Here is a 27,776-nt window from a genome sequence, read left to right as displayed (position 1 = left end):
CTTGTGATCTTGCTCTGTCAAAAAAATAAAATCTTAAAAAAAAAAAAAAAAAAGACTCAGGTCTTGATTTCAGGGTGGTGAGTTCGATCACGGTGTTGGGCTCCACGCTGGGGTTTTGGCCACTTTAAAAAAATAAATATTTATTGAGCACTTACTACATTCTAGGAATGACACCTAGTATTAAGGCTAAGGTACAACAGTGAACAAGGCAAGAAGGTACTTGCCCTGTCTAGTTCCGGGAGGGGGCCAAAGAAGGAAACAAATGTATAAACAGTGTTAAGAGGTAAGTGCTATACAAGATGATGGGGGGGGGGGTGTACCTTATTATGGACATTGTTTTAAACAGGGTGGTCAGAGAAAGCCTCTCGAAAGGTAACATTTGAAACCCGACCTTGGTCTTCAGGAGGCGCTTAAGGAAGGGCATATCCCCACAAACCTAGTTTGGAAACCGGCGTCTGAAACAAAAAGGTACTGAGTGTGCACAGGGGCCGCTCCCAGGCCTCCAACCCTGACCACCTCACTGGCACTGGACAGTTCCCGGCCTATTTCGGCCGCCACCACTAGAGGGAGCAGCAGGTCTCCCCAGCCCCCAGGAGGCGCCGCGGCCCCAGGCAATGCGGCACTGGCACCCGGCACCTACCGCGTCTAGGCCCGGAAGCCCGGGGTACGTACAGAGGACAAGGGCGGCGTCAAAAAGCCCTAGGGAATCGCGAGGGATCAGCAGGCCCTCAGTGAGAGGACGTCCTCAAGACCACAAGCCCAACCACCACCATACGTCCTCATCTGCCTCGGGGATAGCCAGTTTCCGGCGCCTTTAAACCAGGAAGTCCTGGCTGCGTCCAATCGTGCTCCTTCTTTCTCCACTTAGTCTTAGCGTTGCCTCCTCGCCTGAGGAGCGCCAGACAGGCCGTCCATGGACACCAATCAGCACTCAGGAGAGGCGCATGCGTTCTCCAACAAACGTGACGTACGGTGAACTTTGACCTGAAGGAGACCTCCTCCCTTCTACCCCTCCTTCCCTGTGAAGATGGCGCTCTCCAGGGTGTGCTGGGCTCGGGCTGCTCTGTGGGGTTCGGCGGTCACCCCCGGACCTCATGTCACCCGGAAGCTGCAACTTGTTCGCTGTGGCCTGGCCTGGGGGGCCCCTCGGTGAGGGACCTGGGAGAAAGGAAAGCGTTTCTGATGTACAGGGCTTTCCAGTGTCAGCCATGTTTGCATGCGGTCTCTTAATCCTCAGCGTTCCACGCCCTGGCCCCGGGGCTTTTATTCTTCTGCTCAGAACTCGCATCCCGGTCGCACCAGTGAGGGAGCTTCCTGACCGTCACAACTCTGAGTGCCCCATATTTTCCGAATGCCCCACGTGTCCTGAACTTTCTGTCAGCCTCCCTTTTCGGCTTAGGTTTTACGGCTTATCTCGATCCCATCTCTTTGGCCTTAGCACGCTGTTCAAATGGTCCCTCAGGCTTTGCGCTCCCTGCAGACTTCTACCACACCCCATATTCCTTAATGCTTGACCTCTCGTCCGCGCGACGTTTTTCCTCAGTCTGATTGCTTATCTCTCCTTATGCCCAAGATCTTCCTTGGATTTCCGAAGATTCAGGTCTTAGCATACATCCTTTGAGACTGGTGTTTTACATTAGTGTAAAGGACTGATTCCCAGTCTCTGATCTCCCTTGTAGGTCTTCAAAGCTTCACCTTTCACCAAAGGCAGACGTGAAGAGCTTGATCTCTTATGTGGTGGCCAAGACAAAAGTGATTAATGGGAAATACCATCGTTTCTTGGGTCGTCATTTTCCCCGCTTCTATGTCATGTACACAATCTTCATGAAAGGTAAAACCAAAATAGAAATCCCTTGAATCCGTTCGTGGGCAATGTCAAAGAGTTTAGAATAAGTAAGATGACTTGCATGTTCTGCTCTGTGGTGTGAACTGGGGTGTTTTCTGTTTCATATATGCTTGAGGATTAAATTCGTTCTCAGCACTTTCGAAGAATGTTTCTAGAAAATATCCAGGGGGAATATAGTTATTGTTGCATTTTTCTTAGCCGCACACAGCCGACTATTATAGGAATTCTTTGACATGCACAAGGACAGGCATCTATGGCTTCACAGACCTTGCCTTGAGATGTCAGTTGACTTGGCACATAAGAAAATGTGGTCAAATGCTTGTCACAGATCTGTCCTAGATAGCATATCGTGGAAACAACACTACATATACTTATTTTCTAAATGTTTTTGTTCAGATCAGAGCTGTGCTAGTTACTAGAAGAGTATATAATGATAGGTCACTACTACCTATATGATGATAGGTCACTGGCTGTGTGACTGGACTAGTTATTTAAGCTCCTCCTCCCTTCGTTTTCTCATCTGTAAAATATGGAAAATAATGGGACCTACCTATTGATCATATGGCTGTGAAGATTAAATAAATACATCAATAAATTACTTATGGCCTGATCATAGTATGTGCTCAATAAACGTGTCTATGTTATTGTACTCTATGCTTTTATCATAACTGCAATTACAGTAAACTACCATGTTGTCAGCTGTGAATGTTATCAAGATTATTACTAGCTTCATGGACTTGCAAAATCTAAAGTAGAAATAGAATGGCTGCTATGTCTGCTACCAGGTTTATAACTAGGATTAAATGAGAAAAGGGCCTGGAAAAGCATTTTGGTTTTGGGTTTTTTTTTAAGCTTTTATTTTTTCAAGATTTTATTTATTTTTTTAGAAAGAGAGCTCGAGCAGGGGGAGGGACACACAGAGGGAGAGGGAGAAGCCAATTGCACTGAGCAGGGAACTAGATACAGGGCTGGATCCCAGTACCCTGGGATCATGACCTGAGCCAAAGGCAGAACGCCTAACGTACTGAGCTACCTCTGTGCCCTGTTTTAAACTTTTAATTATGGAAATTTTTAAATATATACAAAAATAGATTAATATAATGAATTTTCATGTACTCAACCTCACTTCAACAGTTATCAACTCGTGGCCACCAATGTACTTAATTTATACACTTGCCTTCTCCTGTATTATTTTGAAACCAACCTAGACATTATATCATTTCATTCATAAATATGAAAACTTTTTTTTTAAAGATTTTTATTTATTTATTTGACAGACAGATCACAAGTAGGCAGAGAGGCAGGCAGAGAGAGAAGAGGAAGCAGGCTCCCCACTGAGCAGAGAGTCCGATATGGGGCTCAATCCCAGGACCCTGGGATCATGACCTGAGCCGAAGGCAGAGGCTTTAACCCACTGAGCCACCCAGGTGCCCCAAATATGAAAACATTTTTAAAAACTAAAGTCTTAGGTAAAATGTAAGAATTATCATCAGATAAACAAAAAAAAATTGCAACCATAGAAATATATTGAATTACAGTATTCTGAAAGTGTTCTAGAAGGAGATAAGTTAATATCTGGTTGGGGACTACATAAGGGTAATTGAGCAAGATTTCCTGAGGTTAGGGAGCTTTTGCATTTTACTTTAAAGAGGGAATGAGTAGAGTGAACCAGAAGAGGGAGAGCATTCCATAGTAGATCACAGAAGGCCAAGTTAGCTGGAAGAGAGATGATATGCTAGGGGGATAAAGAATGAGAAGAGAGATACAGTGTGGCCTCACAAGAGTTTCAAGTGTCCTGGTTTAGAGCTCTGATTTAGAGTAGTGTCAAGTAGGTGTGTTGTGGGTAAACAGGGAGTTGGAAGCTGTGGTAAGATACAAACTAGGATAACATCACACTCTTGTTCTCTACTTTAATGAGGCAGGATTGCAGATGTTATGGGCTGATGCCAAAAAGGCTAGAAGAATAAAGACAAATATGTGGAAGCATAACATAGAGTTTCATCAACTTCCATACCGGGAGATGGAGCATTTGAGACAGGTATGGGCCAGGGGCAGATGTCCAGAAGTTCATGGTGAGGTAATTAAAGCTAACCAAGAGCGCAAGCATTTTTCTTTCCTGCCTTGTTCACCCCTGATCAACCTTTTCCCCTCCACTGTGAGATCAAGCATTGAACTAAATGAGAGCATCAGGTTATTTGTTAGACTTGGGTTTATTCAGAGTTGTAGCCCTCTAAAATAGAGCTCCATAGAGAGTCTGGAGGACTTTCTAAATACAAGTTATAAATACTAAAATCCAGTTCATTTCTGAATATATAAAAATCTGCAGGGATCCAAAAGGCAGCAGGAAAGTAGTATTTGGTGGTGACATGATGGGTAGTTTGGAAGCTAGAAGTGAGAACCTAGGACCCATTTGGCATATCAGGAAGACTTTGTTGAGGGATTTATTATAATGTCAGGCCCCGTACTAGACATGACTTGGGATATCAAAATGAACAAATCAGTGCTTCTATCCTCAAGGTACTTACCAACTAGAGGTAGATAGAAATGACCTTGATCCTTTTGTGGGCTGCAGTGGAAGTTTACTGCACAGTATGGGGGAGGGATTGTTCACTGTATTAAGAACTTACTTGGGTTAAAACTGCATCTGTCTTTATTTCTGCTTAGTTCCGTCGAGACGTCACCAAGTGTCTTTTCCTAGGTATTATTTCCATTCCACCCTTTGCCAACTACCTGGTCTTCTTGCTCATGTGAGTATAGATTTCTATCTTCCCAGCATATTGAAGAAACAGGTTTTTTTTTAATTAAAAATTATTTAAAGAACTCTCCATTTCAAAAGTAGCAGAGATTATTACACTTCCTGCTCCAGTTTTCTAATTAGCCACTCAGTAACACTTGGATTACTGGATCAGCTGTAGGTGTAGGTAGCTTAGACTTTGCCTGTCTCTTAGCTACCCCCATGTGTTGTGAAATAATATTATGACCTTTTCCATCATCCCTAGAATCAGCAGCCCACTTCCTAAGAAGCATAGGAATTTGGGAGAATCTTTTTTTTCCAGGAGAGAAATGCATTTCATATTCTGGTAACATAAATCCTTATTACTTTACCTTGTATTCAAAGATGACTGTTTTATTTAATTAATTAATTAATTTCAAAGATTGAATTTATTTATTTATTTATTTGACAGAGCAAGAGAGAACATGAGCTAGGAGAGAGGCAGATAGAGAGGAAGAGGCAGACTCCCCGCTGAACAGGGAGCCTGACATTGGGCTCAATCCCAGGATTTTGAGTTCATGACCTGAGCCAAAGGGAGACACTTAACCCACTGAGCCACCCAGGCGTCCCAGTTTTTATTATTATTTTTAAACATTTATTCATTTATTTTGAGAGAGAGACAACAGGAATGAGTGAGCACAGGGTTGGGGGGAAGAGAGGGAGTCTCAAGCAGACTCCCTGCTGAGCATGGAACCCAATAGGGGGCTTGATCCCACAACCCTGAGATCATGACCTGAGTCGAAAACACAAGTCGGACACTTAACCGACTGAGCCACCCAGGTACCCCCAAAGATGACACCTTTTTTTTTTTTTTTAAGATTTTATTTATTTATTTGACAGAGAGAGAGATCACAAATAGGCAGAGAGACAGACAGAGAGAGAGATGAGGAGAAGCAGGCTCCCTGCTGAGCAGAGAGCCCTATGCGGGACTCGATCCCAGGCCCCTGGGATCATGACCCGAGCCGAAGGTAGAGGCTTAACCCACTGAGCCACCCAGGCGCCCCAAGATGACACCTTTAAACTGTGATCTTGCATGTTATTTTAGTTATCTGTTGCTGTATAACAACCCTGAAGGTTAGTAGCTTTTCATGATCTTATGGGTCAGGAAATCAGGGTTCCGGTGGATGACTGATTTTTCTCTTTCATATGGTGTTGACAGAAGTCCCTCTGGTATTTAGCTGATGAAGGGACTAGTCTGGATGTTCTCAACTCACTCATATCTGGTACCTTAACAGGGAGGCTGGAAGGCGGGATCTCTGAGGTAGCATGCCTGCAGGCCTCTTTAATGTGGTGGCCTCAGAGAAAATGGCAGCTGAGGGCTCCAGGGGTGAGTGCTTCAGCAAATAGGAATCTGCTTGGCCTTTTATAACTTAGCCTTGGAGGTCACAAAGACTCTCTCTGCTTTGTTTTATTGGTTCAGTTAGTTACCCAGATTTTAAAAGTAGGGGGACACGGGGCACCTGGGTGGCTCAGTGGGTTAAGCTGCTGCCTTCAGCTCAGGTCATGATCTCAGGGTCCTGGGATCGAGTCCCGTATCGGGCTCTCTGCTCAGCAGGGAACCTGCTTCCCTCTCTCTCTGCCTGCCTCTCCATCTACTTGTGATTTCTCTCTGTCAAATAAATAAATAAAATCTTTAAAAAAAAAAAAAAAAAGTAGGGGGACATAGACCTTCTCAGTAAGAGGAATGCCAAGGAATTTGCGGCCATGCTTCAAAACCACTACACATGTGGAAAAATGAATTAAAAAAACAAATTTGCGTTGAACGTTTTACACACACATATGGACTGTGCCACAGTTTGAGGTTGTCAGCATCACATACGAGGAGCTGCTCTGTGTGCGCCTCTCTCCACCTCTATCCAAAATGTGTTCTTCAGATGCTTTAGTTCAAATGAAGCCGTTTTATCTAATTGCTGCATGTGAGGCTGTTCCAGTACCGCTTCCTTTCATATAAGCTCAGTAATGGCGCCTGAGATTGTGCTTCAGTGTATCTTTAAACCTCAGGCTGAGATTCATTTACAGAAAAGAGCAGTGAGGTAGGGAGGGAAGTCATGTCTCCATCTCTTCTTCCTAGTGCTCATGTCTGCTGAAGGCCTTCTTGGATCGCTTTGAAAGAGGCCTGTTGTGACAGTGGCAAGTGACATTGTGATTCCTTTTCCTTTCAGGTACCTGTTTCCTAGGCAGCTCCTCATCCAACATTTCTGGACCCCAAAGCAACAGATTGATTTCTTAGATATCTATCATGCTCTCCGGAAGCGGTCCCACCCAGAAATCCTTTGTTATTTAGAAAAGGTTATCCCTCTGGTTTCTGACGCAGGACTCCGAGGGCATATGACAGAGCTGTGCACCAAGGTACTCCTCCAACTAACCCTTCCTACAAACTCCGACTCTTGTGAGATCCTGTTTGCACTAAAACTAGGAAAAAGGGCCAGGCAGGACCTTCCTAACCTCTGCCAATCTCTCACCTCTCCCAAGATACAGCATGGTACCCACCCAGCAGTACATGACATCCTGGCTCTGAGAGAGTGTTTCTCTAACCATCCTCTGGGCATGAAGCAACTCCATGCTTTGCAAATGGTGAGCACTTTGAGGCTTTCTGTGTCCCGCAGCCTCACCTTGCCTCAGGTTGTGTGGGTGGTGCTAACTGTGTTGACTTTCTCCTCCTGTGTTGATGTGTTACAGAAAGCCCTGAGTAGAGCCATGCTTCTCACGCCTTACCTGCCTTCTTTCTTGTTGAGATACCGTTTAAAGACTCATACCATCGTAATTCACCAGCTGGACAGAGCTTTGGCAAAGCTGGGGATTGGCCAGCTGTCTTCCCAGGAGGTGAAGTCGGTAAGAACTTTCTGCGATACCAACCCTCAGTCCTCGGTGGGCTCCGGAGCTCATGGGGCCGGGAGCTTACAGAGAGCTCCGTGTTTTGCTTGTTAGAACTAAGGCCAAACTCTTTATTCTTTCACCCCCTTTCTGTGTCTTTTTTCTCAGTGAACTTAACTCATGGAAGAGGAATTGCCCATGTAATTTCAGTCTATATTTCTTTTCCCTGGGCCCTTCAAAAACCGAGGACACGATTTTTTTTTTTTTCTTTTTAAGATGTTATTTATCTGTTTGGAAGAGAGAGAGAGCACAAGCTGGGGGAGCAGCAGGCAGATCCCAGGACTCCAGGATCATGACCTGAGCCAAAGGCACCTGCCTACCTGCCTGAGCCCCCCAGGTGCCCCCGCGGACACTAAATTCTTTAGACCTACCATTTTCTGTTATATACGCCCCTTTGCTTGTCCTCTTGTGTGTCGTAGTTCAGATTGCCGTGGAGAAAGGTTTCTTGTGGGCATGAGGTTATAACTTATTTAAAGGAGATTTTGAATTATTTGTGGGTTTACAGTTCATGGGCGTATTTGCTATGTGATTATTGAGGACTGTTCCTCTTCTGAGTGATCCAGGCTTGTTATCTTCGTGGCCTGAATTCTACCCATATTGCTGAAGAAAGGTGTCGAGCTTGGCTGGGAGAGTGGCTACAGATTTCCTGCAGCCTGAAAGGTGAGACACATCCCTGTGGTTATGCCACTAAAATCCAAAGTATTTTTCTCCTTGATTCCAAGATTATTTTGGAGTGGATTATGGAGTACCGTGGGACCCTTATTTAATGTATATATCTAACTGAAAGGGCATAAGCAGTAATGAAGTAGACTATGCAAGACAAGAGGGAGTAGTGAGGACTGTGGGAGCCCAAGACGGCACGTGTGCCGTCCGGAAGCAGTTTCTCAGGCCCAGCACTATTGACGCTAATGTCCCATGCGTTAGAGGATCTCTGGCACTGACCCTGGTCTCTACCTATGAGATGCCAGTGGCATCCTCCACACCAGTTCCGACAACCCAGAATGTCTCCAAACATTGCCAGATGTCCAGTGGGGAGAAGAGAACAGAATCATCCCAGTTGAGGAGCACTAGTCTAAAGGCCTTCAAATTCATAACAAAAACACTCAGCTGGCTAAATGCAGAGTACCCAAGGGTGGGTATTAGGCCTTGGATCTCCTGGTGGAACCTTTGGCTAGGCCTTGATGTTTTCTAAGCCTGTGAATATCAGGCGAGGCCTACTAATCTCCTTGGAGTCGAGAAATGTCCAGAGCACCAGCTTCTACCAGAAGAATCCCAAGGGTGACAGTGGTGTTTAGTAGCACTACCATCTCTGAATTTTCTACCACCACCCCTTCAGAGTCAAGAAATGAGGCTGAGTAGAAAGGAGTGTCTGGTGGAAGGAAAGGAAAGCATACATGCAAGGACCAGAACAAAGCCAGGGAACTTTGACAGTAGTAGCCTCTTGATGTCACACCTCTGCACTCGGCTTCCTGCCTCTAGTATCCAGCCCTATTCCTCAAGGCAGTTAGAAGGCTACCTGTCCCCTGGCCAGGCTATTAACACTGATGGTGTTTACAGAAGCTGAGCTGTCCCTCTTACTACACAACGTGGTCCTGCTTTCCGTCAACTACACTGGGACAGGGCGCTGAGTGAACGTGGAGTGGATGGCCTTGTCCTGCGGTCACAGAGGACAGCCGCATGGTACCAGACAGCACTGGTCGGCAGGGGGGCTGTGTGCACCATTAGGCGTATGGGGGGAGGCAGAGGAGTAGGTACCGTCGGCTTCCCCGCGTGGTGCCCATGTGGGAGCTGGAACTGAAAGGAACCTTCTTCCCAGAGGGCTCCCGAGTACACCATCATCCCAACTTCCTCAGAATCAGCCGGAGCTGCCAGTGGCCTCTATCCTGGCCTTTCCTTGTAAGGTTTTAAGTTCAGGTCCTAGGAAGTGAGCTTTTTCCTCATTTGGCCAAGGGCTTGACGACTGTTGTATTCCTTACAGCTGTGTTTTTGTTCCATTTTCTGGGTGGCAAGGGCAACGGCACTGTTGAAATCGGCACATTTACATCTGTGCGTGTACTTCTGTGCTGCCCTCAGTGCTTCTTGTGATGACCAAAAATAGCTTTTTTTTTTGTCCCCTCACTGCACTGGGTTAACCACTCCCTTTCCTTTCCAAATTCTTGAACATTTTTCACCCCCAAGCAAATAATTACTCATATATGGGAACTAATGGAAAAGATAAAAGGAAATGCAAATGCTTCTTGCCCATTCACCGCCCCCTTATCTGTTTCTTGGGCTGTGGGGCAGCCCCTAAGGATCTTCAGCTCTGCTGCCTCCACTGTGCTGTGACAGACAGTGGCCCCTTCCCTGGGCCATGAATTAAACCTCGAAGGTTCTAGGCACTGCCCCGCCTGGGAGACCAGGAGAGGCCTGCATTGTGAGCAAGTTGGGTTTAGCTTCCGTCTGTGTAACTTATTGTAAATGCATGAAGCACTGTTTTAAAGCCAAGTAAAGACTGCCTGAAACCAGTTGCTGCAAATGACTTATGCATACTCTAATTTTTTGCTAAAGCTCCTTTGACAAGACTGACAGAACCTAATTAATGGGGGATGGAGGTGGTTGGAACAGAAGCTTCTGGTGGGATGGAAGTTCTGAGGGAGCTGATTCGACGTCAGTGCTCTTTGATTTTAAGATGGCCCAAGGAAGAGGGAATTTGGGATTAACAAATGAGCCCCCAAAGTAGGGACTATAGGCAGAGGAAAGCTCCAGCAGGGTAGGATCAGGACCTACTTTAGCTGAAGAGGTACATAAAAGCATATGATGCAAGTCAAGCTCTTGATGCTCCAAAGAGAATATTCTATTTTTCTACCATAATGTTGTTAACATTAACCTCTAACTTTAGTTTTATAGATGATGCTAGAGAAACACCCTTTCTCTAACAATTAACAAGACTGCCAAGATAAAGAATAACACACTGTTCTTTTGAATATTTCTTTAATATTACATTTAAATATTCTCTTTAAATACAGCATTATCACAATGTAAAGGACCTAAAAGGAAAAAAAAAATCTTTTCAGAGACCCAGACAAGCTTTGGATTCACATTGAAAATACTACCTGTGTACAGGATGTGAGAAAGGAAACTGGAAAATGAGTTGCAATAATGAGATTTCTTTTATTTAGGCCTAGACTGAGCAGGACCGAGGCCATCTGCTCCTGTGATCAGAGGCCTAGGCTTAGCTTTTCTAGCAACCATGAGCTAGAATTCTGTCCAGCTCAGGTAGCACCAGAAACGAGATGGACTAGGTTGTAGAAAAGGCCCTTTGCTTGACAAGATGATTAATGCTCAATGTTAATATTCAGCATTAAAAAACTTGGGATCAGCATGAGTCAGAATTGTTGAGTTAATGGAGGGATGGACTTGGATGAAAAAACTAGTTTTTCAGAAAAACCAATTATCTTGGGGGTTGGCCATCAGTTTGACAATTAGATTTAGATTCCTGGTTTGATCCCAAAGGCTAAAGTGTCTCTTATTGAGCAGCTAGAATCCACTTCCTAGGTGAGGCTCGACCCTTCCTGAGGAGGAAATGTGTAGTGCCCTCCCCCCACCAGAAACTTTCAGGAAAATTCTTTTCCAGAGTCGAATTTGCAGTGAAGCTTCAGTCTTGTACTCAAGTGGCCAGCCGAAGGTGAGAGAGTGGGGCTCAGCTTGGGAGTGTCTAGATCTCAGGTACTTAAAAGACTGTTTTGTGAGGCTAGGGGATGGGGGAAGACAAGGTCCTGTACTTAAGAACTCCCCTCCAAATGTAAAACTAAGCAAAACCGGGAATGAACAGGAGAGGCAGACTGGGTTCATCTTTTAAGTACAGGGCCTCACAGGCTCAGGTGAGAGATTGGATAGGTAAACTGATGCTGGGACATACAGAAAGGGTGCTTTAACGGCCCACAGGAAAAGGCTGGGTGAGCAAGGTAAGTGGGAAGAGTTCTCTCCCCCACCAAAATCAAAAAGGTTTTCACTTGTTCTTTGCCAGTTAACATACCAGAAGTGAAGCATGATGTAAAGGGTGCTAGACAAGAGTATTCTGCTCCCTCCTGCCTCCAAACGGAGACAGAGAGAACTACTAATAAAAAGAATTTCGCAGTGGTCATCCTGGAACATAAGCTGGACATTAAGATAAACAGGAACCGTGTCCCCCCCATCGAGGTAAGAGCTGAATTTGAGTCCCACTTAATAGATCTCAAAGGTCATAGAACTTGAATTCTTTGGAACCTGGGAGCTGCATTTAAGAATTGGTTTGGCTTCCAGTTTTTACTTATCAGGATGGAGGGATCCGATAAATATTTGCAGTTCTTGGGGTTGTGGGGGAGTGGACAGGAATAGTTTAAGAGCTCTCCAACCCTGTATATCCAAGGACCACAAGGGTAGATACAGAAAAATAGAACAAAAACTAGTCCGTGACTTTAGATTGCCACATCCTCTCTTCCTTTATTTATTTTTTTTTTATTTTTTTTTTTTTTAAAGATTTTATTTATTTATTTGACAGACAGAGATCACAAGTAGGCAGAGAGGCAGGCAGAGAGAGAGGAGGAAGCAGGCTCCCTGCTGAGCAGAGAGCCCGATGCGGGACTCGATCCCAGGACTCTGAGATCATGACCTGAGCCGAAGGCAGCGGCTTAACCCACTGAGCCACCCAGGCGCCCCTCTCTTCCTTTAAAGCTCAAACCTCCCAGAGTGGGGGAAAGACCTGGGTGAAAAAGCAAGTGTGGCACAAATAAAGTCTTCTTGCCAGACAGCACCCTGTCCCCGCTGCCTCTTTTGGACATAGTGTTCTATATATGCCTCCCGTGGGATGTGTGAGTCCCAGCCTGAAAGTGCCTGACAGAGCGGGCCTTAGACAGGGGACTCCGGCTCTTCAGGCCACATCCCCAGCCAGTCTAGCTTTTTCTTTAAGGGAAAAGGACAGAAGGGGAAAGAAAGATAAATAGACAAGTTTAACTTTAGTACCTAAGAACACATGAAAGAAATAATTCAAGTTACAGACCGGGTATCCCCAGTGTGGGGAACAGGTCAGAGAACACCAAACAGGTCAAATATTAACTTATTTACCAAATGGGGGGCCAGGGAAGGCAGGTTAAATTTTCATAAATCCTGGAGGTTTTCTACAGGAGCAGAGACCCTTCCATCTGCTCCACTCTAGATCTGACCAGATACTCCAGCTGATGATACCACCCAAGAGGGGTATCGGGGTGATTGATGAGAAAGTGAGCTTGTACCCCACCTGGAGCTTGGGAAAGGAGAAGGGGCTTTGTCATGCCATTCAAATCACTGTGTTCTGGTCCCTATGGAACGAATAGCTGCTTGAATTACCCAACTTCTCCTGGGAGATCCTCCTCCTTTGTTCCAGGGGCCCAGAAGGCTCAGTATACGGCACTGTGCAGCCGCCTCTGCCCCAAGACACTCCCCAGACTGAGCTGGGACTGGTCTCCTTGGTTCCATTTACCCTTTAAAAAATACTTTTACAAACAATTCTTTCCCACCCATCCCTCCCCCCCGACCCCAATAAAATAACATGGGAGTAGCAGCTGCTTCTACAGTTTTGTTTTGAAATGGTGTTAGATAAAATAAGGGAATAAATAGAGAATGGGTAAGAGGCGGACTCTCCATCCCCACGTCAGACTGTCAGAGGGAGTTCTAACGAAGAATCTTCCGGGGGCCTGTCCTCACTCGGCTGGGAGGTTTTCTCCACCACACAGCCCTCTTCATTGTCCGTGCGGAAGGGGAGGCTCGAGGGGGACCACGAGGGGCGGAAGTCTTCATTCTCAGGCTCCTCAGTGTTACAATCTCCGGGCACTAGCGCTTCCAGAGTGGACGTTTTCCCCACTTCGGATTTACACAGGGCAGCTGGGTCTGTGGGGCTACAAGCCACCAGTGAGGTAACCGGGAGGGAGAAGACATTCAGATCCTTCTCCTTGGGGAAAGAGGGTGGGACTTCTTCTGTATTGGGCTCTCCTTTCAGCCCCAGGACTGGCCTCTGCTCCACCTGGTAATACACCAGGGGCCCGCTGTTCAAATAGGATGGGCTGGTCACTGCTGAGGCAGTGGGGTGGTCGGAGTTCTCAGCAAAACACAGGACCGAGGAGCCTGGGGGCAGCTGAGCCTGGATGAGAATGGGGGCCGTCAGGCCCGGGCACAGCTCTTCGGGAACAGCCAGGGGCTCCTCCAGAATGCACACGCCCAGGCTCTCTATGCTGGAGTCCAGGCTGGCACTAGAGCCGCTGGCGTCTTCCTCTGCCTTGAGCCGCTCGAGTTCCTCTGCGCTCTGCAGGTGCATCACTGCCGTCTCGTTCTCAGCAATGAACTCCTGGAAGTCCTGTGTCTCTGAGCCTTGGGCTCCCGTCAGGCTGCAGCTGGCCGTGGGTGAGGGCTCCTCGTCGGGGGCCGGTGGGCGGCTCACCTGCCGCTTGCTCTCCAGCTCCAGCTTCATGATGGTGTGGAGGTAATGAGTCCGGACCCGGATGGGATTAAATTCAATGCGCCCGGCCATGTTCCCACAGCCATCCCTCGAACAGCCACATGGGAAGGACATGCGGTCCACCTGAGGAGAGGACAAGAAGGTTGAGGAAGTTGAGACCACCAGACTTAACGATGGAGAGTGGAGACATGAGCTGGCAGCAAATAGGCAGCTGGAATTTGAGGTCTTAAAAGAGGAACCACCAGGAACAAATGTAACTCGCAGCGTGACCTAACAGAGCACTACGTGGTAGCTGTCAGGTAGTTTCAGTTCCAGCACAGCCATGAAGTAGCAGTGTGCCCTCAGGAAGGTCCTTTATCTCAGGGGCACCTCGTCACTTAAGCATCTGACTCTTGGGTTTAGGCTCAGGCCGTGGCCTCAGGGTCGTGGCATCAAGCCCTGCATCAGGCTCCACGCTCAGCGCAGAGTCTTCTCATTCCTCTCCCTTCCTTTCTCTCCTCTTCTTGTTCTTTCTCAAATACATAAAATCTTAGGGGGAAAAAAAAGAGGCCTGAGTGGCTCAGTCATTAAGCGTCTGCCTTTAGCTCAAGTCATGATCCTGGAGTCCTGGGACTGAGTCCCACATCAGGCTCCCTGCTCAACAGGAAGCCTGCTTCTCTCTCTCCCACTCCCCCTGCTTGTATTCCCTCTTTTGCTGTCTTTCTGTCAAATAAATGGGTAAAAATCTTTAAAAAAAAAAAAAAAGTCTTTATGTCTTCAGGGCTTTGTTTCCTCTACCAAATAAAATGTAGCCAAAAATGTTAAAGGGCCTTTCCAGTTAAAAAGTCCAAAGATGGGCGCCTGGGTGGCTCAGTGGGTTAAGCCGCTGCCTTCGGCTCAGGTCAGATCTCAGTCAGGGTCCTGGGATCGAGTCCCGCATCGGGCTCTCTGCTCAGCAGGGAGCCTACTTCCTCCTCTCTCTCTCTCTGCCTGCCTCTCTGCCTACTTGTGATCTCTCTCTGTCAAATAAATAAATAAAATCTTAAAAAAAAAAAAAAAAAGTCCAAAGATACCTCTGAATGCTGACAGTTCTCACAGTAGAAGAAATTTTTGTGCCTCAGAGACTTATCCAGAATTCACCTAGTTTATTGAGAAAACAAAGGCTGGGGCCCAAGCCTACTACTGCCTTCTGCAGTGACAAGGAAACGAAGTGGAAGATCTAGCTGATCTAAAGCAATATATTCTAGGGAAACTAAGCAAAAGTGCCTTAGTTTTGCTAGGGTGCTACAATGACAGTTCAAACATTAACAATGGCCAGCTTTTTACCACCTGGTTCATCTTTCCCTGATGGTGGACCAGCTGAGGTCCAGAGCAGTTACTAAGGTATGTAGTTTACAGACCAGAAATATCTGGAAAGGAGATCCTCTCTGCCTCCTTTAACTCCCTTTTGGACCCCAAAAAGGAAAGAAGCCCACACATACCAAAAAAAACCCCACAAAAAACATGAGCAAATATACATATACAAATATACAATGTCTTCCTATGATACCAACTTCTAGAACTCTCCATTCCAGTTCTTAGGAGCAGTCCAATTCTTAGGACTATTCTCAGGACTGTATAACAGACTGATTCATTATGGGACTTCAGTCTGAAAAGCAGTATTTGGCCAGATCTGCTACAGCTATTACCTACCTAAAAACAAGAAAGAAAAGGTTCATTAGGATACATTCAACCACAAGGACTCAGCACCACATCCTCAGTATACAAGTTCCAAATAAATTTCATCCTTTGGGATGGTACTGCTATTTTCAATGGAGAACTGCCTTCTAAGCTGTCTCTTCAGGTCAGCTAGGGGATGATGTCTTCCATCTTTTAGGACACTGGACTTGAGCTCTGCCAGGCCAAGTCTGATCCTGAATTACATGAACCCGAGAATTATTTTGAGTTTTACAAAATTGGAGTAGAGGTCCTGTGAGTGTTTGCAAGATAAAACCTGAAGGCCTACCTCATCTCTCTGCTTCCTTTTAGCTCATGAAATCAGTCAATATTTAAGGATCAGCTACTGACATTAAATGTATTAACCCATGTTCCCCCATCTGCTGACAGCTGCTGCTTATCACTTCTGAGGTGAGAAACACAGAAAGATCATTGCTATCTCCCCAGCTTAGGAATCCTGTCATACTTGGTTTTTTCCCTTGGTGGAGAAGGGCTGTGGAACTAGGGAGTGTTGCCAGTCATGGGGAATCCACCCACAGACGAAGGGCAGCCTCCCATGTTCACTGGTCCCCACACCACCTGCCCGAGACTCTAGGTCTGCCATCTCAGGCAAACTTGTAGACTCACCTGGCATTTAATCCCAGCCTGACTACAGGCACAGGCTTCTGGGTCACAATAGAGGCGACAGTCACAACCACACTCTTCACGTGACAGGCGGATGGCTCGAAGTTCTTGCTTCTCTTCAGCATCAATGCGGTGAACCCCTGAAGCCCTGAGCAAAGCCCGTCGCCGTTTGGTGGGCAGGGGCTGCAGGAAGAAGTAATCGTCCACCTCCACATTTTCCACATCGATATCTTCATCTGAGACATCATCCAGGGTCAGGCCATCAGCCTCCACCGACTCCACCGTCCCATTCTTGGTCAGCTACCGGGAGACAGGAGGAAGGAAAGGTTAGCCTTGAGAGCAACAGACCCGAAAGAACTTTCTGCTATGATGGGTATATCCATGCTGCTCGTAGCACATGTAGCTACTGAGCTCTTGTACATGCGGCCAGCACAAAGCAGAAGGGAAACTTTTTAATTTTATTTCATTTTAATTGAGTATAAATAGCCACATGTGGCTACTCGCTACCACCATACTGGATTGTTTAAGAGAATAAATCGAGAGCAGGAAGGCAGGCAGCCTTTGGCAGCTCTAACACCTCCCTATCAACACAGAGGCTATCACCTTTCTGGATCAAAGTTTCTCAAAGCCTGTGTCTCATTGTCCCTCCTAGAAAATAGTATTTTCCCACAAATATACCCTCCATTCCCAGCCCTGGGTCCCGTAACTTTAGCGAACTTGCCTTCTAACGACAGGGAGGAGGTCTGCCAATGACTGGATGTTCCTTGGATATCTAGACAACTTGCAAGACACCCTTCAATCTGTACCCCCAAGGACCCAAAACCACAAAGAGCACATTAAAGTGTAGTACAAGGCTACCAGGTCTTCGCAAGGAAACTGAAGCCCCACAGTGTGAAGAATTGTCTGCACACACACAAGAGCTTCATTTCACTGGGAGGAGAAAAAAACCGACCAATTAAACAGCTATCCAAGCCCTCACTTCCAACCCACAGCCTAGAATACACTCATTCTCCTTCCTAATCCTTTTTATTTGATTTCAAAGAAAAGCTGTAGGTGAAGTAGGGAAGTGTATATAATACTGGGGTACTCTCTAGAGGCAGAAATCTGGGTTCTCTGGACTGAGAAAAGACAGAGAACCAGGAAAAGGGAGTCTTCGTGGAAGGACAGGCTGAAGACAATCTGGCCAGGTGAGTTTTGAAAACTCACGCGAGAATTCAAGGAAAGAAAATGAGACTGCATGATGCCCAAAGCTCTGAAAGCTACCAGCAGGATGAGAGCCAAGCTCCTGGAGGGGCCGGTTTATTTCATCAGACCCAGCCACAGATGAGTGCTAGTAAAGGAACAACTCCTAGGAGACAGATGATGCAACAGACCAGACCCGGCTAATCAGCTCCACACCTGTTGTGTTTGTTTGGGGGAAGGGGGGCAGGGGGGACAAACACAGCGGTGCTTCTGGGTGTTTCCTGGTCTGTTATTTCTGTGCCAGGCAGATCCATGGTGAGGGGCCCTTCTGCCAACCTTGGGACTGCTCCCCTTGTCTGTTTTGCTGGGGATGGGCTCCTCCCAAGCACCCTCCCTCCCGCTGTCCTCTCCAGGGAGAGAGATTAGAGATGCAATAGGAAGAAACCCACATAGATGTAAGAGTTTCATGTAACACAACAGAGGTGGCATTTCAACTCAAGTGAGAGAGAGAGTCCTCTGGTCATTAAATGATATTGGGATAACTGGATATTTTTCTGAAAACTAAGTAAAGCTGGATCTCCAATTCATACTCCCCCAAATAATGACTTCCATGTTAGTAAAAGGCCAGAATTAAAAATAATAGTAATAATAATAATAATGGAAGGATTAGAACAATTACACATCATTAAAGCTCCAGAGTACCAGGAGCTTTTTTGGGTGGGTAGGGGGTAGGGGAGCGAACAGCCTAAAAAGGAAAGTATTAGATGGCACATGGGAGATGCAAAGGATGTATTTTTTTAGATTAACATTCTCCCCCGCAGAGTACTGAAGATTTGGGAAAATTTTCTAAGAAAAGAAAACTGGACCCGGGGAGGGCAAAGTAAGGGTCTTCTCTTGACACAGAAAGATTTATCAGTTGCCACACTCCTGCTGCTCTTCACTAAATCAGCTACTAAGTAGTAATCCTACGTCAGCCTCAAAGTTGCCTGGCTTTGTCCCTAGACCTCTGACAAGCGAGGCCAGAGAGCAGGACGGAATCGTGCTTTGCCAGATTATCCCTCGACCAGATCTAGCAGAGAGGTCTCTTCTAGGCGAAGGGAAGAAAAGCCTTCGCTGCAAATGGTGAGAACAGTGTTTATTTCCCCTGCTGTTGCTATAGCAGCAGGAAGGTGATAGGGTCAGTGAAGGAATTCCTCAGACACAAGAAAGGGACGCCTCAATGTCATTCCAGTCAGAAAAACAGGTGGAAGGCTCCGGGTGTGGGCTGCGGGAAGGAGACGTTGCTGGCAGAGGGAGACAGGAATGAGATGCCATTAGCCCATATCCTCTGCCCTCAGTTCTCCAACCACCCCATGTTCTGGGATTTCACCCACAACTCTGGAAATAATGCACCCACCTGTTTGAATATAGGTCCGCATGCTTTGGGCCCACAAGAAACTTGGCCAGGCGGAGAGCAGTGTTCTCCAAATTTGGAACCAGGAACTCAGGGTAGGGCGGGGGGAGGGGAGTTGTTGCCGCCCGGTGGAAAGTATGGCTGTGGAGGGCCAAGCAGTGCCAAGAGCAACTGGGCGGCTGTAAAGAGCCATCCCGTACGAAATGGGTCTTCTTCCAGCCCTGCTCTCCTCCTAAACTCGAAGAGCGGGTATGGCATCCAATGGCAGGCCCAGTACCGTACAAACTGAAATAGCTGTGTGGTAATGCTGTTGCTTACACCCAAAAGACCATCACCTAGGGGGGACAGAGGTTTCATAAACAGCAGGGTCTACTGGAGAAAGCCTGTTTTGTGCCTGGGACAACAGATAGTCATCTGACAAGAAAGTGAAACAATGTGCTTCCTCGGGTTCCCAGGGTGACAGACTTGAATGTTTTCAGGTATTCGCACCTTAAACTTGTAAAAAACTTGCTGAGGGGGCAAGGGTAGGGAATTCTAAGCAAGTCATTTTGCTATCTTGTGTAGATTCCCCACCAGAGACAGAAAGAATGGTGTCTTAGACTGAGATTTGATTCCAAATCTGAGACTTCTCACTAGAAAGATCTGGAATCTCTACACGCCAAGGGCAATAGACAAATTAAATAACCAAGAGACCTAGATGGTTTCCCACTTTTGTCTCGGGACATGGTTAAGTAACCGCACCCCAGACCCCAGACCCCTTTAGGCACCTTCATCTTCTTGGCATGGAGTTTCTCCTCCTTCAGATGCTCACGAAGAATCTCCCGATGGTTGACCTCCTGCTCCTGAGCAAACTCACAGAGCGTGTAGCTGCGCACAGAGTTATGGCGCTGGGCCATGCCCAGCGAGCTCCCTCCCTGGCTGGGCACACTGGTGAAACCCTGGCGCCGGGCAAAGTAGTATACAGTCACCTGGTCAAAGCGGACATTCTTCCTCCGCAGTTGCTTCTGTCGCTTGAGGATGGATGTGGCTGAGAAGGGAGCACAGAGCGGTTTTACCAACCCCAAAATGGCCTGCCTGGGGCCCTCATTCTTTTTCATCAGCCTAGGTGCTCAGTTATTGTCCAAAGTGCTCTCTGTGCCTTGAAACACTTCTAATCTTCCTGTCATAAATGCACAGTTGGGAGGGACCCTGAACATCGGCTGGTCTGTACCACTGCCTCCAGGCTGACTTTACCCAAAGAGATGACCCCAAGAGCTAATTTTGGACATTAGCTGGGAAGAGGATCTCTAGGTAATCTTTTCAGGCTCTAACAATCTATACGGCTTCACTGTCCAATGCAACAACTACCAGCCACATGTGGCAATTGAAAGTAGTAATTTTAAAACAAACAAACAAAAAAAAAAACCCAAAACTTAAATTCAGCTCCTCAGTTACACTAATCACATTTCAAGTGCTCAGAGCTACATATGGCTAATGGCTACCATACTGGGCATTGCAGATATAGAACACTTATATCATAACAGAAAATTCTATTGGGCAGTGTTATCTAGAGCTGGGGATGGTGTACTTCTTCTTTAAGGGGCCCAACAGTAAATACCATAAGATCAACTCTGCCACTGTGATATGAAAGCAATTACAATGTGTATGGCTGTGTGCCAATAAAACTTTATTTACAAAAATGGGCAGAGGGCCAGATCTGGTCCATAGGTAACCTCTGATCTATAGAATCAGAGGTTCTTTCCAAGAAATTAACAGAGCCATGAGAATTGGGAAATCTGGAGCTGCCCCAGTTGTCCAGGCAACATGTATGTCCTTCTAGAGCTACAACTGTGTGGTACTCTGGTCGGTTAAGGGTAGAATCCTGGACGACTTCTTCAATTTAATTCTGCCAGTTCTGGGGACCTATAAACCATAGCATAGGAAAAATCAGCTAGAATAAGTTAGACCTAAGTCTATGATATTAGAGCAATCAAGTCCTCCGAAGAGTAAGGTTGGGCTAAGAATGGAAAAGACCATGATTCGGGAAAAAGCCCCCTGCCAGAGAGAAGAAGCTGTCTCAAGGACTGCAGTGGGCTCTGATGCTCAGAGGACGTGGGTGGAGGCTGGGGGTGGAGGGGCTCACTCACGTGTGAAGCTGGCAGCTGTAGGAGGATTGAGGCTGTCACAGCTGTCAGCACTGTCACTGCTGGAGATCTCATCATCTGAGTTGGAAACCGATGAGCCCACATCCACATCATCAAACTTCCTCTTGAGACTCGATCCCGTGAATGCATCCATTGGTTTCAAAGGGGTTTCCTTGGGGAGCCCACCACGTTGGCCCCAAAGGCCCTGCTCACCACCGGTTAGTCAGGCGCATTAGGATTCTGCCCAGGGGAAAAGAGGAATCAGCATTCCTGTTCTGAGCCGGACCCCTCCCAAGTCTATACACACAGCTCTCCAAATGAAGAAAATAAGTCCCTGATCTAGCGCTGATGTCTGGTCTCTCGAGACAAGGTCATTTCTCTACTTATTCTGGCCAACGTTTTCCTACTTTTATTTTCCCTTCAGGCCCTCCAGTCTCAGTCGCTCTAAAATAATGAGATGAGTAACAGCAGCACCTTTCTGAGCAGAGTGAAGGCCTCTGGTTCCAGGCCAGCTGGGCTCTGGGTTTCATTAGCCCGGGAATAATGGGAGCGGCTCCTGAGCGCACACGGGAGAGCTCTCCAAGGGGCCAGCACCAGGGACTGGAGATCACAGGCAGAATTAGGCTGGGCCCAAACCCAGACTAGATCCAATTATTTTTCCTAGTGAAAATTTAGCCTGGCTTTTCCCAAAGTGTATACATTAAATCAACTAGTTCCACGGATATTAATAGCTTTACGTGGAAATAGGACCGCTGTGTCCAAATAGTTTAGAAGAATGCTTATGACAGGACAGCTTGGAGGCTTTTACTATGCTAACGAGCGTGGTGAAGGGTGAGAGCAAACATAGCGCAGGGGTCCCCACACCTGATCATGGAACCCTCTGTTTCCATAGTGTCTCACTGCGGGTGGGCAAGTGATTCTTGGAACACACTTTGGGACAAATACTGCTCTAGGCTCTGGAGTTCAGAGTTTATCAGAAGCCCAGGAAAACACTTACACCCAGATCTTTACAAGGGTGAAGCTTCTCATCAGGCTGCTAGAAAGGTCAAATTCCGTTCTGAAGAATGGACTGAAGATTAGAATCGGCACTGCCTTGAAAAGCCCGACTCCTTTTCAATCTCAAACATCTCCATAAAATTGGGCCCAGCTGGCCAACCACCATCCCCTGTGCGAGGAAAACTTAGCTTTACCATCTTAGCCCTCTGCAAAGAAGCCGGCACAGGAAAAACAAATAGCAAAAAAGTGACAGTTGGCTCTGGTGTCGTCAACATGGTAGGCAGGGTTTTTAACACGTCACCTACACACAGAGTCCGGGATGGTCCATTTCCCAGTGACAAAGCTTTCTCCTTCTCCGTCTTTGAACTTAAGTTCCCAAGAAGATGAATCTGCTTGACAGAAATGCTGTCAGAGCCAGAGCCACACGTGATGCTACGAAGCCTCCCTGCTTTGCCTCAGTAATGCCAGAATCTCCCCAGACTATGATCTCACTAGTTGCTAATTATGCAGCAGGAATAACACTGCCCAGGAAGACAGGGCTGCATTACTGCAGAGCAGCTACCCAGAATACACCGTGGTGCTGCGAGATGCCTGCTACAGATTCAACCAGACTTAGTAAGTACTCGAGCGAAGACACTTCCTGATCTATCTGTCCAGATCCCATGAACATTCACACTCTAGTCAAAAGATGTACCTAAGAAACCTCAGCCATCGTAGGTCTCCGACAAGCACATTCTTGAAATAAATTTGGCCAGGGAGGGGGTTAAAATCAAGTACTTGCTAAGAACTGTAATTAAATGTAAAAAGGAACCCAAGTTGTCAATTCTGTTCCTTAGGTTACTCATCTTACCACTGGAGGTCACATTCCCAGGACATGTAAAAATAGAGCCAAGGACCTTTTTTTAATTTATTTATCAGAGAGAGAGAGAGAGCACAAGGACCTTTCCCTGACGAGCAAGGAGCCCGATGTGGGACTCGAAGGATTTCATGACCTGGCTGGGCAGCTGCTTAACCAACTGAGCCACCCAGGCGTCCCATAGAGCCAAGGACCTTTTAATGTGGTAAGATTTCAGCTGGGCTTAAAGATACCTCTTTTTTAAATTTTTTTAAAGATCTTATTTATTTATTTGCTAGAGACACAGTGAGAGAGGGAACACAAGCAGGGGGAATGGGAAAGGGAGAAGTAGGTTTCCCACTGAGTAGGGAGCCCTATGCAGGACTTGATCCCAGGATGACCCTGGGATCATGACCCGAGCTGAAGGCAGCTGCCCAACAACTGAGCCACCCAGGTGCCCCTTAAAGATACCTCTTAACTAATAAATCCCCATCCATTCGAGGATGGGGGGGCGGTAATCTTTAAAATTGAGAACTTAATGTGGGTGGGATAAAATTAAAAGCGAGTTGGGGCACTTGGGTGGCTCAGTGGGGTAAGCCTCTGCCTTCGGCTGGGATTGGCCCTAGCCCTGCACCGTAGGTCCTGTGTTGTAGGCCCTGTGTCGTGGGGCTTTCTGCTTAGTAGGGAGCCTGCTTTCCCCTTCCCAGCCTGCCTCTCTGCCTACTTGTGATCTCTCTCTCTGTCAATAGATAAATAAAATCTTTAAAAAAAAAAAAAAAAAGAGAGAGAGAGAGAGAGAGAGAGAGAGATAATGTTGACAACCGAACTGAATTTTTCCTCCCCACTTAAAAACCTTATCAACCAGATGAAAACTCAGACTTCGCAGAAAAATCTGCTTTCTCAGAAAGGGCCTAAGACCAGCTCTAGTTTTCACTGAGATGTCTAGTGTTGCTATGGGGAAAGTGGCTTCTTCCTTGGCCTGGAAGCAGATGTGCAGTCCTCTTCTTTCCTCCAGGGTCTCTTTGCTTCCAGGAGTGTGGCTTCCCTTTGACTATTTCTCTTTATGCCCTGCATGAGGCTGGGTTTGGTCCCAAATCCTCTTTATTATTAAAATTCTTACTGTCTCAACCCAGCTGCCCTCAGGGGGATCACTTCCTGTGGTGCAGCAAGGATTGCTGGCTCTTTGTTCCACTCTCCTTTGCCCTTTTCTCTAGGTCTTTCCCACTTCCACTCCTGGAATAGTGGCTTCCGGGCAATGATAAGAGGGAGGTAAGAAAGAGGGGAGAAAAAAGAAAGTAGAAAGAAAGAAAAGATGTGAAACCTAGGAGAAAGGTATTTTCCTTAAAATGCCAGGGGATCATCTGAACCCCTGGCTATGTGTGCATACTGACTGAGCTCTCCTCACCCTACCCAGGACCGCTCGGCATCACTTTCTCTGACATTTGCTCCACTATATATACAATCCATTGATTCTGTCCTGACAACCGGTATAAATTTAAATTTCAACCCAGCCTTCCTTGCCCAACTCTGGTGTGAACTTGACTTGTCAGAAAAAGATACTCGGTTGCGCACCAAAAACAAACCTCCCATCCATTTGCACAGTGGCCTGAAGAGACCTCTCTTTGCAACGGAAACAACCAGAATAGGTCCCACACTTTCCAGTTCATTAGATCAACCTCTTTTCAAACCACACCTCGAAATCAGTCATTCCCACCTCTCTCAACCATTCACTGGCAGAGGATCGATGTCTGTGTTCAAGAGAAACACCTGTGATTTATACTCCAAGCACCTAAACCCATACGGAAATAATGAAGGTTAAACTGGAAATGCAGGCCATAACTGACAGTTAACTGTCAAAATCACCAACTCAAACAACAAATGCTTTTGGGGAAAATAGTGCAAACCCCCATAAAAGCTTTTTAATGCCAGTGAAATGAAAGGTCAGCTGACTTTCTGGCTACATGCCTTATGGTCCTTTCTCAAGTGTTTCTAGTTGAGTATTTCCCAAAGGTATAAGAAATAAAGCATACCTACAGAGTACAGAAGATATGACGCTAGCACCAAGTAAAGATCTATTGCGTACGTGCATTTTAGTACTAGATCTAAGCCTTTTCAGGCCTGTAGGATTCCTATCACAACCTCTCCAAAACAAAACAAAACAACACAGCTTATGTGAGACTAGCAAAAGAGGGACTTGCCCGGGAAAAATTCTCTGGATTCAACATGTATTTGCAAAGGTTAGGCAACAAAAGCCTCTCTCTTGAGTATAAAATAGTAATACAAGGTATAACTCACAGGAGAAAGCCTCTTCACGCCATTGGAACCCAACCTCCTGCTAAAGGTCAAGGGACCAAAATCTCTGGTAGGATTGTCAGGGTTATCTTCTGTAGCTGGGTTAGAAGGAAGGCAGGTTTGCTGCCAAGTGTTTGGATAAACCTGAGTAAGATAACCTGACCTGTTTCTTCTTTTACAAGATATTGCTGTTGATTTTCAAATACTATGAATTTCATGGATCCGCATGTCCTTCTGATTACCAGGATCATGAACTTACAAAGTGCTTGAGTGCAAACATACTGTTTAAACTAGGTATTTTAAGGAAGCCCCCCTCTAGCCCACACTGTTTTATGTTTTTGGATTTTTTACCCATTCATTACCACAAGGTTAGAATTCAGCTTTCCACGTCTAAACTACCATGGTATGGAGGACACAAGATTTCTGTGGGAGACCCGGAACATGATGCTGCAGGAACCATTAACTCTCAAGGATATCCAGTCATTTATAACTCTGGCACACACCAACATCCTCCTGGGTTTGGAGATTAGCAAGATGTAACGTCAGAAAAGAAATAAAAATCTGAATAAACTATGAATTTACCTTAAACTGAAAACTATAGGACAAGAGGACACTGTGTCTCTTGGGGATAACTTCTAACATTTCATACTGAAGAACGGTTTGTGTGTCACACTGCCACTCTAACCCCTTTAAAAGGATAAATCAAGACCATGGCACTAAAAGGGATGGATGGCAGTCAGTTGCGTGTTTGGGCCTGTGGAAAATGATCAAGATAGCAGCCAGGGCAAGTGATGCTTTCGTTTTCCCCCACAACGCTAGAAAAATGGGAGACATCAGGAACCTGAGCCGAAAGGACATGTCAAGGCATCAGTTCCCTTTAATGGACACCCCCTACTGAACCCTTCAGCTCCCGGCCCATTTCTCTGATTCCTGCTAACCTTCCCGCTCATTCCAATCGTCTGCAGCCCCTGCCCAGTCTTCCTCATCCCTTCCTGCCTGCTACTCACAAATTCCCAACCACTCCTCCCACATTTTCCTCTATCCGCCCTCCCCTTCCTTCACTTCCCTCCATCCTACATCACCTCCACTCCATTCCGAACTCAACCCTCATCCGCAATCCTGCCAGCTTCCAAGCCGCCCATCGGTCTCCCCCGAGCTGCCCCCGCAGTCCGGGCCCGCGTCCTCCGTGCCCCTAGCTCCCACGCCTCTCCCGACTCTTTCCTTTTCCAGCGGCGCCCTGGCTCCCCGCCCCCCGACCGCTCCCGTCCGAGCCTCCCTCATTTCTGACCCCTCCATCCGCGCAGCTCTGGGTTGACCACTCCTCCACAGCCGCCCGAGGGCCGATCCCGAGAAAGGATGAGGCGGCACCCTCCGCCCCGCACCCCCAGGCCCATTACCGGCCCCGCCGCTGCTGCCTCCTCCCGTGATGGTCTCTGCCGCCCCCGCTGCCGCCGCCGCCGCCGCCCTAGCCCGGGTGGGAAGGAAAGAGGAGATAGCGAGTCCCGGGCCCGCGGCGACGGTCGGGGAGTTCCCAGGGCGGCAGGGCTGGGAGGGAGGGCGGGTGGGCAGGTCGGCCGGCAGGCGGTGGAGGGCGGGCGGCTCCAGCAACTCGGGCGCCCCCGGTAGCAGACGCCCAGAACCGCCCCGGCTCCGGCTAACAATAGGCTCCGGCCGCAGCGCTCTGGCTCTTATAGGCGCCGGCACGTCCTGACCGAGCCCCGGGGCAGACTGGGAAATGGAGTCTACGTGCCAGCCCCACCCCCGCGGCATGCCGGGAATTGGAGGCGGAGACCGGCGCAGAGCCGAAAGTCGCCGGCAGACCGGCTCTGGAGGCGGGGTCTCTGCTGCAGTGGAACCTGGGAAAGCGAGTTTGGCGCCGCTGCAGCCCTTAAAAGAGGAAGGGGGACAGCCTCAGCCACACATCTTCAATGACTAAACGAATCTGTCTCTAAAACTCACCTTTTCCTTTCGCCAGGACCACATTCCCATACCTAAAGAACACGGTCCCCCTTATGCTCGCCCGTTGGAGCTTAGTCTTTTTTTTTTTTTTTTTTAAGATTTTATTTATTTATTTGACAGACCACAAGTAGGCAGAGAGGCAGGCAGAGAGAGAGAGAGGAGGAAGCAAGCTCCCTGCTGAGCAGAGAGCCCGATGCGGGACTCGATCCCAAGACCCCGAGATCATGACCTGAGCCGAAGGCAGCAGCTTAACCGACTGAGCCACTCAGATGCCCCGTGGGAGCTTAGTCTTAAGCAGCATGACATGCTGCAACCTGCCTAAGGTATAGAAAAGACAATACACTGTATGGAGTTACCGCGATACGGATTGACTGGTTGATGTGTTTTCTATCAAAAATAGGTTTACATGATCTCTGATCTTAACAACTTTGCAACTCATTTTTAAGATGGGAAAACCGAAGACTCGGAAGTCAGAAGTTCTATGTCATTTACCAAGGACACCCATCCTTGGCTTCTGGCCTCACTCAGAATAGGAGCATACGGCTCTTCTTTGACTTACAAGGCCCTATCACATATAGGTAGGTACATTCCCTCTCCCTAATAGCCTCATCACCCCCCATCCTGTCATCCATCTTGTTTCCTTCTACTTTTCCCCTCCTGTACTCTGTTTTAACTACAACGGCCCATTGACCTCGCTGCATTTCCTTCAATGATCATGCTCTCACCTCAGGGCCTT

The 27,776-nt window shown here is 47.2% G+C and overlaps 2 protein-coding genes across 10 annotated transcripts; one reads left to right on the top strand and one right to left on the bottom strand.

Moving 5' to 3' along the window:
* Positions 1 to 991: 991 nt before the first annotated feature.
* On the top strand, positions 992 to 14,457 carry LETMD1 (LETM1 domain containing 1). 4 transcript variants are annotated; one of them, XM_045072845.1, is made up of 9 exons: positions 993 to 1,149; positions 1,680 to 1,831; positions 3,769 to 3,884; positions 4,511 to 4,593; positions 6,782 to 6,968; positions 7,092 to 7,193; positions 7,299 to 7,451; positions 8,057 to 8,153; positions 14,024 to 14,457. In XM_045072845.1, exons 1-9 carry the CDS (start codon positions 1,028 to 1,030, stop codon positions 14,086 to 14,088), a joined length of 1,077 nt encoding a protein of 358 aa, XP_044928780.1. In that variant the 5' UTR covers positions 993 to 1,027; the 3' UTR covers positions 14,089 to 14,457. The 4 variants fall into 4 exon arrangements, with proteins under 4 accessions (XP_044928777.1, XP_044928781.1, XP_044928780.1 ...); XM_045072843.1 differs by lacking the exon at positions 14,024 to 14,457 and adding an exon at positions 9,051 to 10,011 and having other exon boundaries at positions 994 to 1,149; XM_045072842.1 differs by lacking the exon at positions 14,024 to 14,457 and having other exon boundaries at positions 992 to 1,149; positions 7,710 to 8,131.
* On the bottom strand, positions 12,178 to 26,787 carry CSRNP2 (cysteine and serine rich nuclear protein 2). 6 transcript variants are annotated; one of them, XM_045072839.1, is made up of 6 exons: positions 23,005 to 23,134; positions 21,956 to 22,850; positions 20,962 to 21,198; positions 19,603 to 19,862; positions 16,264 to 16,560; positions 12,178 to 14,064 (listed from the first exon to the last, which is right to left on the bottom strand). In XM_045072839.1, the coding sequence occupies exons 3-6, from the start codon at positions 21,110 to 21,112 to the stop codon at positions 13,141 to 13,143; spliced, it is 1,632 nt and encodes a 543-aa protein (XP_044928774.1). In that variant the 5' UTR covers positions 21,113 to 21,198; positions 21,956 to 22,850; positions 23,005 to 23,134; the 3' UTR covers positions 12,178 to 13,140. The 6 variants fall into 6 exon arrangements, with proteins under 6 accessions (XP_044928774.1, XP_044928776.1, XP_004782136.1 ...); XM_045072841.1 differs by having other exon boundaries at positions 22,649 to 22,850; XM_004782079.3 differs by lacking the exons at positions 21,956 to 22,850; positions 23,005 to 23,134 and adding an exon at positions 26,370 to 26,787.
* Between the last annotated feature and the right edge of the window lie 989 nt (positions 26,788 to 27,776).

This window comes from Mustela putorius, unplaced genomic scaffold, assembly GCF_011764305.1.
Source record: "Mustela putorius furo isolate JIRA1106 unplaced genomic scaffold, ASM1176430v1.1 tig00537227_pilon_pilon_pilon, whole genome shotgun sequence".
NCBI lineage: Eukaryota > Metazoa > Chordata > Mammalia > Carnivora > Mustelidae > Mustela > Mustela putorius.
This window is presented reverse-complemented; position numbering and strand designations above follow the sequence as displayed.

Coding starts and splice junctions, on each gene's coding strand:
- LETMD1 (XM_045072842.1), top strand. CDS start 1,028: ATGGCGCTCTCCAGGGTGTGCTGGGCTCGGGCTGCTCTGTGGGGTTCG. Junction 7,194..7,298: donor AACTCCATGCTTTGCAAATG/GTGAGCACTTTG, acceptor GATGTGTTACAG/AAAGCCCTGAGTAGAGCCAT. Junction 7,452..7,709: donor CTTCCCAGGAGGTGAAGTCG/GTAAGAACTTTC, acceptor TTTCTTTTTAAG/ATGTTATTTATCTGTTTGGA.
- CSRNP2 (XM_004782079.3), bottom strand. CDS start 21,112: ATGGATGCATTCACGGGATCGAGTCTCAAGAGGAAGTTTGATGATGTG. Junction 16,561..19,602: donor TCCATGCCAAGAAGATGAAG/GTGCCTAAAGGG, acceptor GTCTCCCGGTAG/CTGACCAAGAATGGGACGGT. Junction 14,065..16,263: donor AGGCTGGGATTAAATGCCAG/GTGAGTCTACAA, acceptor TCCTCTCCTCAG/GTGGACCGCATGTCCTTCCC.